A 16,552-nucleotide genomic window follows, 5' to 3' on the forward strand; every position below is an offset into this window, starting at 1 on the left:
CCAGTCAACCACGAGTTCCAATGTCCACCGTCTAATTATTCCATTTAACTAGAGGTCATGTGGTTACCTGAGCAGGGAGCGCGCCCTCGGCAAAACACCAATGTTATCTTGATTAGATTTTAATTAGGGCAGCCGAGCGTTTTAACCGCTGATGCATGCCGCCTATTTTTGGTAAAATCTGTGGTAATTACCTCCCAGTCTATCTCGGTTCGGACAATGCGAGACCAATGGAAGGAAAGGACAAACATGGATAGGTTGGAAGTCGACAAATGATTTATTAATAATAAAATGAATAAATAAAAAGAACTTTTTATTTTCTGGCGTAAATAAATGAATTAATTTCAAAGCAAAATCAATCAAAATGCCAGGAAAGAGACAAAGAGCAGATGCTTATCGGGGGTTGACTTACAGCTAAACACAGACATGGGTACCCAACAGATCATTCAGGGGGAGGGGGGGGGAATCATCTCGCTCACCAGAAAGTAGTCGTTCCTGAAGTGAAAACGTCCTGAAATGTGTGCGTGCGTGTCACATCCTTGCCATGCACCCTCTCGCGAACAGCCTTGAACGCCAGTCGACGTCTGGAGGGCACCGATATTGTCTGTCGTGGATTTAGACCCTGGTGTTCTTGGTGAATGACCCGTGCCTCACTTGTTGGCGGTGCTGCTCACACCCACACACGCACCACACGCTCGCTTCCTTCTCCTATTTTGCGCGCTTACACCCGCTTCTCAAGCTTACTTCTCGTTCTCTTCTCCCTCCCTGGCTTTCTTTCGCCCTGCTTTCTTTCGTCCCGCTGTTTTTGTATATGCCTGTATATATATATATATATATATATATATATATATATATATATATATATATATATATATACATATATATATTTATATATATACATATATATATATTTATATATACATATATATATATATATATATATATATATATATATATATATATATATATATATATATATATGTATATATAAATATATATATATGTATATATATATTTATATATACATATATATATATTTATATATACATATATATATATATATATATATATATATATATATATATATATATATATATATATATATATATATATATATATTGCACCAAAGCATCACCTCCAACCCGGAGGCCTTGGCCCAGCGACTCTGCCAAAGAGACAAAGATAACATGGTAAATGTCAAACAGACGTTAAATATCAAACAGAGGTGCAGGACGATGTCCAATGAAGATCGGAGGAGTGCTCGTCACACTCCACATGTTTCGATTTTTTCTGACGATCAAATCAAGTGCCTTCTGGTTGAATGGTTTTCATGAGTTGGAATTGTTTGTCTGGGTGTCAGATGGACGGTTATTCTTTGCGGATTATGCAGTTTTTCGGTGTGAGACATAATCCGCGGCAATGTTCACCATAACAGTCAGGAGATGCGTCTGATGTTTAAATGACAAATGCAGTCATCATTGGTTAGATAATTACACTGGGGAACAATTTTTTTCTTATTATCTGTTGCATGAGATTTTTCAACTTATTCTATGTATTTTTTCAATGCTGATTTCAAATCTGAAATCGATTTTCCTCTACAAGCTCAAATTTTCATGCAATTTGAAACTTGAGATTTTCACAAAAAAGGACACACATTGCTATTTGCACTCGGGATAACTTGAGAACTAGGGGTGCGATTTCGGACTTTAGTGGAAATATACGATGCCTAAACTGCTAAATAACTATAGACCGTATTCATTTTGCTGCTAATGATTTGCTCACAATTTATTTGACATCAATTTTCTTTATCTTTCTTGATATTTATTTATCCTTATTCATATATATTCCTTAACTTCATGTTTTTCTTTGCTTCAGATCTGATCATGACTTCTTCAATAAGACATAAATGTGTAAATAATCCTGATGCATTCTGTTATGTATGTGGCTGCTACACACCACTTCGTCAAAAGCGCAAAATAACATCGTTTGTAATGCATGCCTATAAAGCCTATTTTGATGTTCCCCTTGGCGACCAAGACAAGAAATGGGCTCCTCATATTGTATGTCATAATTGTGAGGAAATGCTTCGTGACTGGACAAAAGGAAAACGAAAAGGTCTGCCTTTTGGAGTTTGGCGAGAACCCAATGACGACGTAACTGACTGCTATTTTTGCCTGGTCAACACAAAGGGTGTCGGCAAGAAAAACTGGCAAAAGATCTCCTATACCTGTATTCCCTCAGCAATTCGACCTACTCCGCACTCTGAGGAACTCCCCGTTCCAGTCTTTAATGGTTTTGTCTTATCTGAAGATGAAGGCAGTGAACATGATCAGCAAGAGCACGAGGGTCGTGATGACGGGCTTCAAGAAATGGTTTCAGAATCTGAAGCCTCCTCATCTGATACCAAACAGTCATCAGCCCCTCAGCAGTTTATCCAACTGGAATTGAATGACTTGCTGCGTGATTTGGGGCTCTCCAAGAAAGCAGCTGAGGTATTAGCCTCCAGGCTGCAAGAAAAAAAAATCTATTTGACCACTCTGCAAATGTTTCATATTTCCGAAAGCGGGACCAGATCTTTGTCGCCTTTTTCTCAGAAGACAATCAGTTTGTTTATTGCCACGATATCCCAGGTCTTCTCAGGCAATTAGGTGTTACTTCCTATAATCCAACAGAATGGCGATTCTTTCTGGATACCTCTCAGCGCAGCCTCAAGTGTATTCTCTTGCACAATGGCAATGTTTCTGGAGCGGTTCCAGTAGGTCACTCAGTGCATTTGCGAGAAGAACATAATGACATAAAAATGGTCATTGACTTACCCGGTACTCAAATATCACGAGCACAACTGGATCATTTGTGTGGACCTGAAAATGGTCAACGTTCTCCTTGGTCAACAGAAAGGCTTCACAAAGTTTCCATGCCATCTCTGCATGTGGGACACCCGACCTTGAGAGAAACACTGGATCCAGAAGGAGTGGCCCATCCGTGAAACTCTGGAAGCAGGCATGCCAAACATTGTGAATGACCCAATCGTCAGCCGAGGGAAGATCATTTTTCCCCCACTCCATATCAAGCTCGGCTTGATGAAACAGTTGGTGAAGGCATTGAGTAGTGATGGTGAATGTTTTCAACATATAGTTTCTGCTTTTCCTGCTTTGTCTTTTGAGAAGATCAAAGCAGGTGTGTTCGATGGACCTCAAATTCGTACCCTTGTACTTGATGAGGAATTTGTAAGGAAGATGAATGACAAGGAGAAGACAGTGTGGCTGTCTTTCGTTGCAGTTATACAAAACTTTCTTGGTAACAAAAAGGAAGATAACTATGAGTTTCTGGTTACTAGAATGCTGTTGGCTTTTCACGATCTTGGGTGCAACATGAGTGTCAAGCTCCATTTCCTGAAAAGTCACCTTGATCAATTCCCTGAGAACTTTGGGGCTGTAAGTGAGGAACAGGGAGAGCGCTTCAATCAGGACCTCATGACGAAGGAAGAGGGCTACCAAGGGTGATGGGACAAAAATATGATGGCAGACTATGGCTGGAGCATCAAATGAGATTGCCCTGTGGAAGTCCACAAACGCAAGAGCTACAAGCGCAAGTTCTTGCCTGAATAGAACCTATTTGAACTTTGCATTCCATCCTTATCAATTGTTCTCAATCACCTTTCGTCTTTATGCCGAAATATATGTTAATTTAAATTTGCTTTTAATTCAAATTGTAACTTACCAAATAAATGTTGAAAATGTTGAATTGCAAAATATATGTTTAATATAAATTTGCTTTTTATACAAATTGTAACTTACCAAATAAATGTTGATAATGGTGGATTGCAAAAAAATCTGGAGTTTACAGAGAGAAACTAACTTCAGATTTGAATTCAGCATACTCAAATTAGGTAGGATCAAGTGCTGGTATCAATGCAACAACAACTTTGTTCCCCGATAATTATCGGTATGCCATTCTGATGAGGGCAAATATGCCTGAAATCCAGATAATCGGTTCCGTTTGATGTTTCACTGATGTTGACCATGTAATCTTTGTTTTGCTGAGTCGCCGGGCCGACGCCTCCGGGTTGGAGGTGACGCTTTGGTGTAGGACTGTGTTCATTGAAGATCGGAGGAGTGCTCGTCACACTCCACATGTTTTGATATATATATATATATATATATATATATATATATATATATATATATATATATATATATATATATATATATATATATATATATATCTTACCTACACATATGTTTTTTTTTTTCATACACACATGTGCATGGGATCCCTGCATCAAGAGCCAGGAGGTTTGCTCACCACATTCAGAACTTATTTGGTTGTTTTAGTTTCTAATATGGACTCCATTCCTGGTCATATAATTGCTTCTTCAATTGTATAATTGTGTTAGACATCACTGCACTGTTTAAAAAGACACCTTTTCCTGTTCCACAACAGGAGTGAAAGCCAATGGAGGATGCACCCACGATGGTTCTTATTGTAGCAGCAGCCATTCAGGTCCAGCGAAAGAGCATGCAGCCCCACCTCACTTCATTCCTGAAACCGTCCCTCTCCGTAACCTGCAATCCATGTTTCCTGAGGGAAAGCAATTCCTGCAGGTGATGAGAGGGGTGAGCTTTTAATTTCTCAACTCATCTCTTTCTCTTTCTCTTTCTCTTTCTCTTTGTCTCTGTCTCTCTCTCTCTGTCTCTGTCTCTGTCTCTGTCTCTCTCTCTCTCTCACTCACTCTCACTCTCACTCTCTGTCTCTCTCTCTCTGTCTCTGTCTCTGTCTCTGTCTCTCTCTCTCTCTCACTCACTCTCACTCTCACTCTCTCTCTCACTCACTCTCACTCTCACTCTCACTCTCACTCTCACTCTCTCTCTCTCTCACTCTCTCTGATGCATTTGTTATCTGTATTTTAGGCTACAGACAGACGACTTAGATCGAGTACTACATGGACAAAAAAGAACCATGAGGTTGCATGTTCCTTGTTGCCTGGTGGTTGTGCTGTGTTGCAGGAGATGTTAATAATCTGCTTTGTGCAACCTCGACCCAGGGCCAGATTATCTTTTTCTGGGAAACAAATTTGTGGGCCCTCATTTGGGGAACCATTGCAAAAGACAGGAGATCGACACAGTCGAATTTAACACAGAACACAACTGTAAACAAGTTTTATTTACAACCCGTCACTTCACTGACAGGAATATTAGCGGGGTGGGGGGGGGAGATAAAGAGGAAGAGGAGGGATGGAAGAAAGGGAGAGAGGATGTAGGTGAGGGAGAGAGGTTGGAGAGAGGTAAAGGGGTGGGATAGAGATTGATAAGGGTGGGAGTGAGGGATAGGGATCAGAGAGAGAGGGATGGGTGTGGGGGGAAAGAGAGGGATCGGGGTGAGAGAGGTGGAGAGGAGTAAGAGAGGCGGAGAGAGGAGGGGAGAGGGAGGGGAGAGGGACATGAGGGAGGAGAAATGGGATTCTGGCAGATGTGACACCTTGTTTAATGTCTATCCAAGAGGCGGCACACACATTGCTGAATCACCAGGATGATAGTTTATAGCCGGGTCGGGAATCAACCCAAGGTGAGACAGCTTACAGCGAGCATGCGTACCTCTCGGCTATCCTGCCTTGATCTGGCGATTAATTGCTTTATAAAAACTGAAATGATCCAAGCAGTCGTTCCGACTGTCAACCCCCCCCCCCCCAAAAAAAAAACAACCTTTCATTTGTCCAATTCACACATTCTTTGACAGCCCTTCCTCGGCTTGATTTCCGGAGAGTTGTATGGTGGAGGAGGGGGTTTGGCAGGAGGGGAAGGGAAGGGAAGGCAGTGGGAGGGGATGGCAGCACGAGGGTGGGAGGCCGTCCGAGGGTAGGAGGTAGCGTGAGGGGGGGGAGTTGGGGAGGCAGTGTGAGATAGGAAGACAGCATGAGGAAAAGGGTAAGGAATGGGAATGCAGCGTGAGGGGAGGGGGAGGCAGTGCAAGGGAGGGGATAGCAGTGTAAGGTGGTCGAGGAGGTAGCACGCAGAGAGTGTGGAGGCAGTGCGAGGGGGGAGGGCAGCACAATGGGAAGGGAAGGCAGCACGAGGGAAGGGGAAGGCAGCATGAGGGGAGGAGAAGGCAGCGTAAGGGGAATGGAAGGCAGCATAAGGGCAAGGGAGTATAGTGGAGCATTGCTGGAGTGGCAATAAATGCCCAAACAGTAACGTTTTCTTTTTAACCACCATGTCCTACGTAAAACCAGGCAGGAGCATTTGGAAATTTAAACCAATGCTATCTACCTGACAAAGGCCTGCCTGCATGCATGCCCCAACCCATACGCATTCCTCCAACCTGCTCACATGCAGGCGTACACAAACCCCACCACATCCTACCTCCGTGTGTGCTGTCTGCGTATCTTTTCATTTTCAGCCCCTGCCGACCATTAATACATTGCAAAAACTATTACTGTATTTATATTAATATTTTGTCATGAAAGCAGATCGCACAAAGCAGGAAAAAGCAAACTGCTTACGTAATTGCCGAAAAAAAGAGGACTCCTGTCGACTATCGTTATGGATTGTAAAAGCAGGTTAGAGAGCACAGTATTGCACCAAATGAAGTTCCAGTTTCTGCACATTCCTTAATCTTTTCTTCATTAAATATAATCGACTTAACAGCATAAAAAGTTAAGTTTAATGCTTTGCTTAAATAAATACACTTGGTTGTAAAAATCGTTAATTTGCTAAAATTTTCAGATTTCACTTCAGATTTTGACACTTATTTAGTCCATTAGATCCGATTTTCAAATCTCATATAATATTTCGATTATATACTTTAATTAGTTGTTGAGAGTTGATCATGTTTGAATCAGCCAAACACAGTGGCAAGTTAAGACCCCAGCAGCTAGCTGGTACAGGGCTGACAAAGGATGATGACTCGATGAAGGATAATTAAATAAGGCCGTTAATTATCTTCAAAAGGGGTGTTTTAATGAACCCAAACACCAAATTTTCACTCTTGCACTTCCTTGGAGTTTTCTTAGTGTGCATACAAAGCGGCTGCCACTAGGGTACCAGCAATGGTAGACTGAAGGCAGAAAGACATATTACAAGTGTACATAAAATAAATAACAAATGAAAACATAGAAATAAAACAGTGGATAAAAACAGCCTGCCATTTGCTGATCCTGCTAGAAAGGAAATCTTCACATTAAAAAGGGAAAATGTCCTCAGAAAGTTTTTCGGCATGCCTTTGCTGCAGCAACGTTTTCAATAAAACTGGAGAAGTCATCATTTGTGTTACCAATTGTCCTCGAAACTAACTCTAACTCTTCCACTCTGCGTGTGTGGTACTGGAACTGGAATGTATGCCATTAACAGTGTGGTGACGTCACGCGCCAGGAAATGGGTGTGTTTTTTTTCACTTAAAATAGTATGTTTTTCTAAAAGCAGCATTAAATTCTATACCTATTCTTTATTAAACATATTGCGATGTGGACACTAAATATTTACATTGGTCGCAATGGGTCCCTTCTGATGGTGAGACTAGCACTGAGGCTCCATTGGCACCATTGTAAACCTGGCACTGACTGTACACCTCTCTCAAAAACAATGCCATCACCAGCTGGCAATAAAAGTAATGGCTTTCTGGAAATTTCGATATGCCTTTGCTGCATTTTGGTGATGCATGTTAAACAGGCAGCAAAAATAAATGCAGTTAAACAGACAGCAGGCAATATCGAAATCAAATTGACCTTGATAACCTCATTGTTAGTAACAAAAAAGTTTTCCTCAAATTGTTGACCTCTCTTAAAGAGTGTGAAATGTCGACTTTCAGCTCTCATCGGTTATTTCTGTGCTGCCTTTTAAATTTGCTCACCATTCTGCATTTGAAATATTCTTCAAGTTTTATGTCATTTGTGGGCTTTCAAGATCAATACTCAGAGGTTGGGTACTTACCAATGAGGTGTCCAGTCTTGGTGCCCTTCCTCTGCTGACATCCTTCTATTTTAGAGTCAGGGTGTTGCATAATTGAGTTAACCATACCCTTTTGAGGGGATGTTAAGCAGACTGTCCCATTTTCCTAAAGTCATTGGTAATTGTTAAATATCCCACAGCAGCTTTTCAAAAGAATGTGCCACTATGTGGCCGTGTAATGAACAAATTCCAAATCCATGTCCTGATCCATTTTTGGTGCTGATCCAAACGATGCAAAACTGTCCCCAGAAACAATGCAAACCTTCAGCCATATACATTACGATGTTCATGATGCTTCACTTTGCTAACTTGGCCAGTTGAACATTTGTCCTCCAGCAAGGCCCAAGGAAGGTTGCTTACAATCAGCTTTAGTGCCTGTTAATTGGCAAAAAATGCACAAAAAGTCCAGTGTATAATTAAGGGCATGTTGAAAAGCAATGCCTCCCATTCTTTTTCACCAAAATGGGTAAATATATTTATTTATTTATTTATTTATTTATTTTTTTTGGTATACCTTGGTCGAGGCTCGTATGAGAGCTAACACACAACTCACAGCAAGGAATGAAGCAAAGAATGAATATTCGAATGAAGCAAAGAACAATCTGCACAACAGTTCTTCCAGCCACTAGATGTTTCGTGATTCTGACACTAGATGTTTCAATTCTGCGTTAGTCAAGATGGCAGTGGGCAGCACGACATTGTCAGTGCTGTCAAAGTTGAAGCACTGAAATTGATAGTTGGGATGACTAATTGGACATGAGATGACTGGAGATGACAGTTGGGTGCTTCATTATGATCCTGAGAGGAAGAGATGTTAAAAGGAGTACCGGAACAAAGGATCACTAGCCCCGACTTGGCTCTGTCAGATTTTTCATCTCTTCCCTAAATTTAAGGAACACCTTAATGGAGACCATTTTTCTTCCGACGATGGTGTCAAGGCCACTGTGAAGTGCTGGTTAAGTCAGCAGGACTCACAGTTCTATCGTGTCGGCATCGCAAAACGACTTGAATGTTGACAGAAATGTGTGGACTGCAGTGGTGATTATGTTGAGAAATAAATATGCACCATGGTACAATAAATATTGATGTTGCTATACGTCTTTCTTTCATTCGAATGTCTTTACCTGTTTTGGAGAAAAATAATAGGAGCATTATTTTACAATATGCCCTTGCAAAAAGAAGTCTACCAGCATTGTTTACCTTGATTAAGTGTATATCCATCAAATCTCTTCAAATAAATATCCTCCTGATGAGGGAGAAATGCTTTGGCAGTGCTTGTATAACTTTACCAGGTTTTTTTTGGTCAAATTCAGTGAGGCAGAGTTTTCTTTCTGTGATCTTTTTAGATACCTCGATCACGGCACTTCTCACATGAAGAAGTTGATGGTTGGCCACCTGTCTTACCAGCTTTCTCAAAGCGGCGCACATCCATCGAGGAAGCCTCAGTACCTCTGTCATCACATGCCAGTCCAACATCTTCCAAGCACCCCCAGTGCAAGAGCAGAGTAAGTGAGGGCTCCACACCAGGTTGCAGTGCCAGACGTCATTCGGAGGGAGGTTGCTCAACAGGACGGCTAGCTGTTCTGAAAACTCTCAGTCTTGACTATGGGAGTGAAGACACTTTCTTTACACTTGATGAAATCATCAGCTACATTGATGAAACTCCTGCACCCAGCCCCAACATAAGTCCCCCTCGCCAGCCTATCCCTGGTGACTCACTGGTGTCTTGCTCAGCCAGTCAAAGTAGATCATGCAAAGAGGCACGGCGATCTCCAGGCCGTAGCTTTTTTACGGTGTGTTCTTCAGGCAGTGGTACTGGCGGTTGGATAAGGGGAAAGCGCAGTGAACAACCTCTACGTAATGGTGACTGTGATTCTTTGAGCCAAACAACAGAAGGACAATCTGATGCCAACAGCAAGCCTGCACGATGATGGTGCAGCCATGTTTAACTTCCATACTGAGATTAAACATGTTAAAGAAAGCTATCATTACGGTTAAAAGAGATGTTCGGTAATTCTCCTCTTCATATTACAGTTCATACAATCCCTCAAGGATACAAAGATGGTCTCATGAGAAAGCTTAGACAGAATTTCTTGCTTTTCCAGCATGTCTAATTGTGGGTTTCTGTGGTGCAAGATGTGAAAAGTGAAATGGTAAGCCCAAATGTAATGTTGTTTCCCAAATGTCACAGCCATGCCAAAAGTTTGAGAATGTATTTTTAAAATGTGAAGTTGGATTGACTGTTTGTGTTTTTATTTTCTCTTGTTGTCATTGTAAATGAATAGACGAGGTTTGCAAGGTGCAATATTCATTCAGAGGAAGTGGGGAATCCTTTGCACTTGGAAATGTCAGTTAGCAACATTTCCATTTGTGAAAAAGTGTTGATTTGAGATAATGGATGAGTTGTGAAATAGTTCTAATTTGGAATAATAAATTAACTGCAAAATTATACTGATTTGACAAAAGGGATGTGGATGTGAAACGGTACTAATTAAGGATAATGGATGAGTTGTTTAATGGTCTGATATGATATAAGGGATGAGTTATAAAATAGTTTTTGATTTGTTGTAAGGGATGAGTTCTAAAATAGTGCTGATTTGGTATAAGGGATAAGTTCTAAAATAGTACTGATTTGTTGTAAGGTATTGTTAAAAAAAGTGCAGATTTGTTGTAAGGGATGAGTTCTAAAATAGTACTGATTTGTTGTGAGGTATTGTTAAAAAAGTGCACATTTGTTGTAAGGGATGAGTTCTAAAATAGTGCTGATTTGGTATAAGGGATGAGTTCTAAAATAGTTTTGATTTGGTATAAGGGATGACTTATAAAATTAGTGCTAATTTGCTATAAGGGATGAGCTTTTAAATGGTACTACTCGAGTACTGATTTGGTATAAGGGATGAGTTTTTAAATGGTGCCGATTTGGTACAAGAGATGACCTTTAAAATGGTACTATTTTAGTATAATAGGTAAAATAACTAGTCCTGACTTGGAATAAGGAATGAGTTTTAAAATGGTACTGAATTGGTATAATAGGTAAAATATTACTGATTCGGTATAAGGGATGAGTTCTAAAATAGTACTGATTTGGTATAATGAGTAAAGTAGTACAGATTTGGAATCAGGAATGAGTTTTTAAATTGAACTGATTTGGTATCATGGGTAAAGTAGTACTGATTTGGAAGAAGGGATGAGTTTTTAAATTGTACAAATTTACAATAAGGGATAAGTTGTTAAATGTTACCGATTTGGGATAAGGGAAGAGTTCTGAAATAGTACTGATTCAGGGATAAGGAATGAGGATGTGAAATGGTAATGATTTCGGATAATGGATGACTTTTAAAATTGTTCCCATTTTGATATAATGGGTGAGTTTTAACATGGTATTGATTTAGGGTGAGGATTGATTATGTTAAACAGTAACATTTTGAGATAAGGGATGAGGATGTGGAACTATAACAATTTGGGATAAAGGCAGTCAGTCTATTAAAGTATATTTTTGAAAAAAAACAAAAACAATGTGTACTTTAGAAAGTAAAGATTGGTTGGGGAGATGTACTTGATGTTCTTTGTCTCACATTCATTATGACACTGATATATGGTGGAGTTTGCGATTAGTGTACCGTGATTTTAGGTGTGATTGCTTTCAAAATGTCTGACAACCTTAATTTTATGGAGAAATTGAAAAGGTTTTTTCTTGTTTTACACATGTCCTTGAAATGAGAATGCAATGTTGTCAAACCATCCCAAATGTGGCATGCAGCAAGGACAGGCGTTGCTTTGACACAAATGGATGTGCAAGAGACGTGAGGCCGAGGCATTTTACAGTTACACTCTTAATGATGTGCAATTTGCATTGTGTCATCATAAGTCACCGCTCCTGCAATGCTAACTGAATGACAAAATTGCTTTGATTGTGAGCAGCACCCTTAACCCCCAAGGTCGTACTTAACACTGCAAGAACTACAGATACTGTACGCACACTCCAATATTGTAACATACCATTGTGAACAAATTTTGGATAAAGCTTTTGTGGCTAAAGCTGCAGAGAATTGTTATTATTTGAACATTTAATTATTTTTAAACCTGCAAAATGTGTGCTGCAAATAGCTTATTGTTTGCAGCTTGAGGAATGACATTGTTTCTATCAAGTGCAACACATAAGTTAAACAAAGTCCAATCAAAACGCAATTTGAAATACATACATGATTTGCTTGTTCATTCTTTTGATCAGATTTTAATTTATTGTACAAAGCAAATAAAAAAGCTTTTAAAGCACAGCAGGCTGAATGTGTAAAATCAAGTTAGCGTTTGTCAAATTGAAATGGTTTAAGACGTAAAAATAGTCAATGGATTGAAAGTTAAGCTTTTGTGTTCAAAATTATTAGAATCAAACTTTGGAACGCCTCATTCCTTGTGTCATCCGAAAGTTGTTCAATGATCAAAAGCAAGAGAGTGAGAGAGAATCCTTGATATTCACACAATAAATAATAATGTTCCAATAATTCAAAACTTTTAGGCCATTGTTTGGCTTTTTACCTCTTTGTCATTTCATCCACCAGCAGCACATGGTCTGCATCATCAAAGGGAATGATTCATTTTATAATTCACTTGATTTTTTTGAAAAAGGCAACAGTCCTAAAAAGATAAATCAAATTGATAGTGTGTGGATAAAACATGGGCAGGATGGGCCAAATGGCATCCCCTGCGTCCAAGTTCTCTGAATAATTATAACCAAGATTATGTAGCCTGCCGTCTATTATGGAGATTACAGATGGACATTTCTTGAAGACAAAGTGTGAGGAGTTAATTTGGAATGCTTCTCACAAAAAGAAAACATTTAAATGGTAAATTAAAACGATCGAAGAGGAGCCTTCAGAGAGTTTTCAGAGGAAGAATAGTCCTCATAATAGTCTCACAGGCAAATGTTTTTTTTCATTTTTACTATGTATGGGTATAGATAATTTTCAATAAAAATATTGCGAATTTTCTGATTGCCCGTTGGATAAGGTTAATATTTTTGCCTCTATGATTATTAATGATTTATACTTATATGTTGAAAATTTAAAAGAAGAAACCTTGTCGTATTGTGGACTGTTCTATCTTGTTTGAATAACTTTTTCAATGCAGCTCGTATGTTTTCCAATTAACTGAAGATTTATTGTATAAAGCAAGGAGCCAAATACCAGAAAACCTTGATTTTTCTCTATTTTCATCACTCTTAAGGTGGCACAGCAAATGATTTGCTATCGGGATATTTTGGACAAATCAAACTTTGACAGATGCGGCACCCTTCCTACTACTTCGGACAATGCTTTTCAAAGTGTGGACTCACAATTTAAACCTTTATCAATGGAAACAATATTATTTCACTCATTGCATGAGTTCTGTAGCATCCTTATTTAAATTGATTTCCATGGTTACGCAAAGGGCCTGCGGGTATCACAGCTTGGCAGGTATCACACTTTTGTCGATTAAAAAATTTATTTCAGTTGTAAATCTTTTGACAATTGGCTTTATATTATTTGCATTGTGTTGCATTAAAAACGAAAGCTTGACTTTGTTTGTGCATGGGACCTTGTACCACGTTATTTGTCAGATGTGTAGCTGGATTGTACACACCATCTCTAGCTCCTCCTTTCACCCCAAATCACGACCACACTGAGCTCCTTCTTTCACCCCACGTCCACACCATTTCTAGCTTCTCCTTTCACCCCACAACCCCACCACCTCTAGTTTCTCCTTTCACCCCACACGCACACAATACCGAGCTCCTCATTTAACCCAACATACCCACGATACCAAGCCCCTTCTTTCATACGACATCACCACCATACCCAAGCTCCTTCTTTCATCCCACATTCCCATCATTTGTAGGTACTCCTGTCACCCCACCCCCTCCCACCCCATACCAAGCTCGTTCTTTCACCCCACCATTGCTCACTCCTCCTTTCACGTAAGATCCCCCAATCCTCCTTTCATCCACCCACCTCCCAGCATCTTGACTTTCTCCGACCTCCTAAAGACTATCTCCACCAACTCCTCAACCCCCCACCTCCACACCCATACCGTCCTCAGCTCCTCCTACCCACCCCACCACCCCACCCCCTACAGGCTCCACACACCACACAACCTGCACCATCACACTGCAAATAAGGATGCTATCTATTTGGTGATATGTCCTTTGTGCATGATTGGTTAACGAAAGCCTTTCTCCTGAAGCCACAATAAAAGTGCATTTGATGCAAGCATACATTTGCCTGTCTTCATTTATAATGTGCCTGTGTGCTGGACTGAACTCAGATTAGCATTCCTTTGCATTGTGTTGGATTAAAAACGAAAGGGTTTGAAACTTTGGGAAGCACTTGAAACAGCAAAGGGCTTACTTTAGTTGCCTTTCTGGTTGTTTTATGCAGCTTTTTTGGCAAAAAGACCATGGGAGGAGTCGAATTATTTGGATAATCCGAGCCACTTGGGTTTAATTGATTCGGTGAGAGAGTGATTTGGTCATTGCCTCCATTCACAGGTGAGAGATGTGAGTGGGAGGGTCTTTGTTTAATATATATGTGTGTATATATATATATATATATATATATATATATATATATATATATATATATATATATATATATGTATGTATGTATATATATATATATATATATATATATATATATATATATATATATATATATATATATATATATATATATATTGTTGCGGATTCGCGCCCGCCGGCGTGCGGACGGCCACGTAACTCGAATCGTGGCACGTCGCCCACCGGACGGACAATCCAGTCGTGACCCTCTTGGACTAACACCGGGAACTAGTCACGGGTGGACCTTTCGGTCTCACCACGATCGTGCCAATCGGCCCCCGCGTGGGATAGGGTTGCTCGCCAAATTCGACCTACCTAAGTACCCACACGGAGGGTAGACCGGGCGATCGCACCTCGCCGCAGGTCGACTTCGGACACGGGCCACTTTAAGCGACCCGTTCCGTACTATCGGGATAACTGAGCGGTGTTATTCGTCGGCCTCGACGGTTCGATTAATTATCGGGCGTTTTAGCCCACGACCAACCCTTTACGTGAAGCAAGATGGAGATTCAATGAAAGAAAAGACGAAGCGAAGCGGGAAAACAGTTCAACATGAAGCACATTTATTTCGCGATGAACGGAAAGCACACATATACAATTCCACCAAAAGCACATGTAAAAGAAGAAGACAATGCAATATTACACAAAAAGCAAATGCAACAATGCAGATCTATCCGACTACCGAGCACACGGCAACACTTATACAATTTTACTTCACAGACGGCGCCGACAACACATGTACCCAAAACAAAATAAAAAGAACCACCCTCAAGGATGAGGCGTGCCTGGGGCCGAGACCGGGTCGGGCCTACCCGTCTGATGATGAAACGCAAAGTGGCGGTGGTGCCTCAACTCCGCGGGCCTCGCGGACAGTGTCTGGTAGGGGTGGGAAAGGGGCCCCCTTTGTCGCACTATCTCAGCGTGGCGGGAAACAGGAGGGGGTTGCTGATGCTCGGGGGAAGGAGGATATCACCCTGTCTCGGGTCCTGCGGCGAGCGTCTCCTCCTCGACCTCGGTCGAGTTGCTGGCCTCTCCCTCTGCAGCTCCCGGCACCGACGCGAGCACCCCCTCGTCCGCCTTTGCCGCCGCCACCTCTCCACAGCTCCGTCTACTCGCCCTCTCCGTCTCCTCTCTTGGCTCATCCCAACTCTTCACTCTTGACTTCTCCCACTTCTTTCCAGCTCCACCGACGACTCTCTTGAACTCCGCACAACTCTCTTTACTGACGAACGCAGCCGTTTATATAAGCCCCGTGGCTTCGCTCTTTCACCCTTGACCCTTTGCCTCCGACCCTTCACCTCTAACTGGCTCCCCATTGGACCGAGGAAAAGTGGGCGTGAATGCTTTTTGATCCATGAATTTGCATATAGCGTCCTCAGTCCAACGCCCTGGAGGCGGGGCCAATTCGCCCCAGCTCGCCGATAGGATGGAACAGAAGTGGGCGTGAGTCGTTTTTGATCCGTTTTTCTCGGAAAGTCTGTGATGTTTCTGAACACGCTGCTCGGTGCGCGCCCTACACGAGTCCAGTATCGGTGCCCACAAGTGGCGCGAGAATGGTGGGGATGCGATGGTGGCGAGTTGTGACGGTAAAGGTCATGGCTGTTGTTGTGAAGCGACGTTGTGGTTGGTGGTTGTTGTTGTGAAGCGGCGTTGTGGTTGGTGGTTGTTGTTGTGAAGCGGCGTTGTGGTTGGTGGTTGTTGTTGTGATGGCTGTTGAGACGTGGTTGGTGGTGGTAGTAATGGCGGCTGGTCCAAAATAAAGATAGTAAAGAAAAACGGCTATCTAAAAGGGTCGCAGCCCGCATAAATGACATTTATTCCCTCTAAACAACGGGTTTGGGCCTAACTACACATATACTTACAGAGATATCTCACCTAAGGGACCTGAATGGTGGTTTGTGAATTTCGTCAACCACAACAATATATACGAGGTGTGTTCAAAAAGTGTCCAACCTTAATTTTTTGTGCGTAAACAAATGAAGCTTGGGAGGCGTGGTTTGCTGCACGTATGAAGGTGATC

General features: G+C 41.3%; 1 protein-coding gene across 3 annotated transcripts in view; it reads left to right on the plus strand.

Annotated features, from left to right (window-relative positions):
* The window catches only part of LOC147018412 (putative G protein-coupled receptor 153), a 128,076-nt gene extending 113,888 nt beyond the window's left edge, over positions 1 to 14,188 (plus strand). For 2 of the 3 annotated variants that reach the window (XM_085898030.1, XM_085898031.1), the window contains exons 4-5: positions 4,441 to 4,613; positions 9,287 to 14,188. In XM_085898030.1, the coding sequence (XP_085754156.1) occupies positions 4,441 to 4,613; positions 9,287 to 9,871 (758 nt within the window). In that variant the 3' untranslated portion in view covers positions 9,872 to 14,188. The remainder of the gene's footprint in view (positions 1 to 4,440; positions 4,614 to 9,286) is intronic. The other variant, XM_085898032.1, reaches the window with a different exon arrangement.
* Positions 14,189 to 16,552: the final 2,364 nt, after the last annotated feature.

Source organism: Eptatretus burgeri, chromosome 10, assembly GCF_056783735.1.
Source record: "Eptatretus burgeri isolate ZD-2024b chromosome 10, Ebu_testis_v1, whole genome shotgun sequence".
NCBI lineage: Eukaryota > Metazoa > Chordata > Myxini > Myxiniformes > Myxinidae > Eptatretus > Eptatretus burgeri.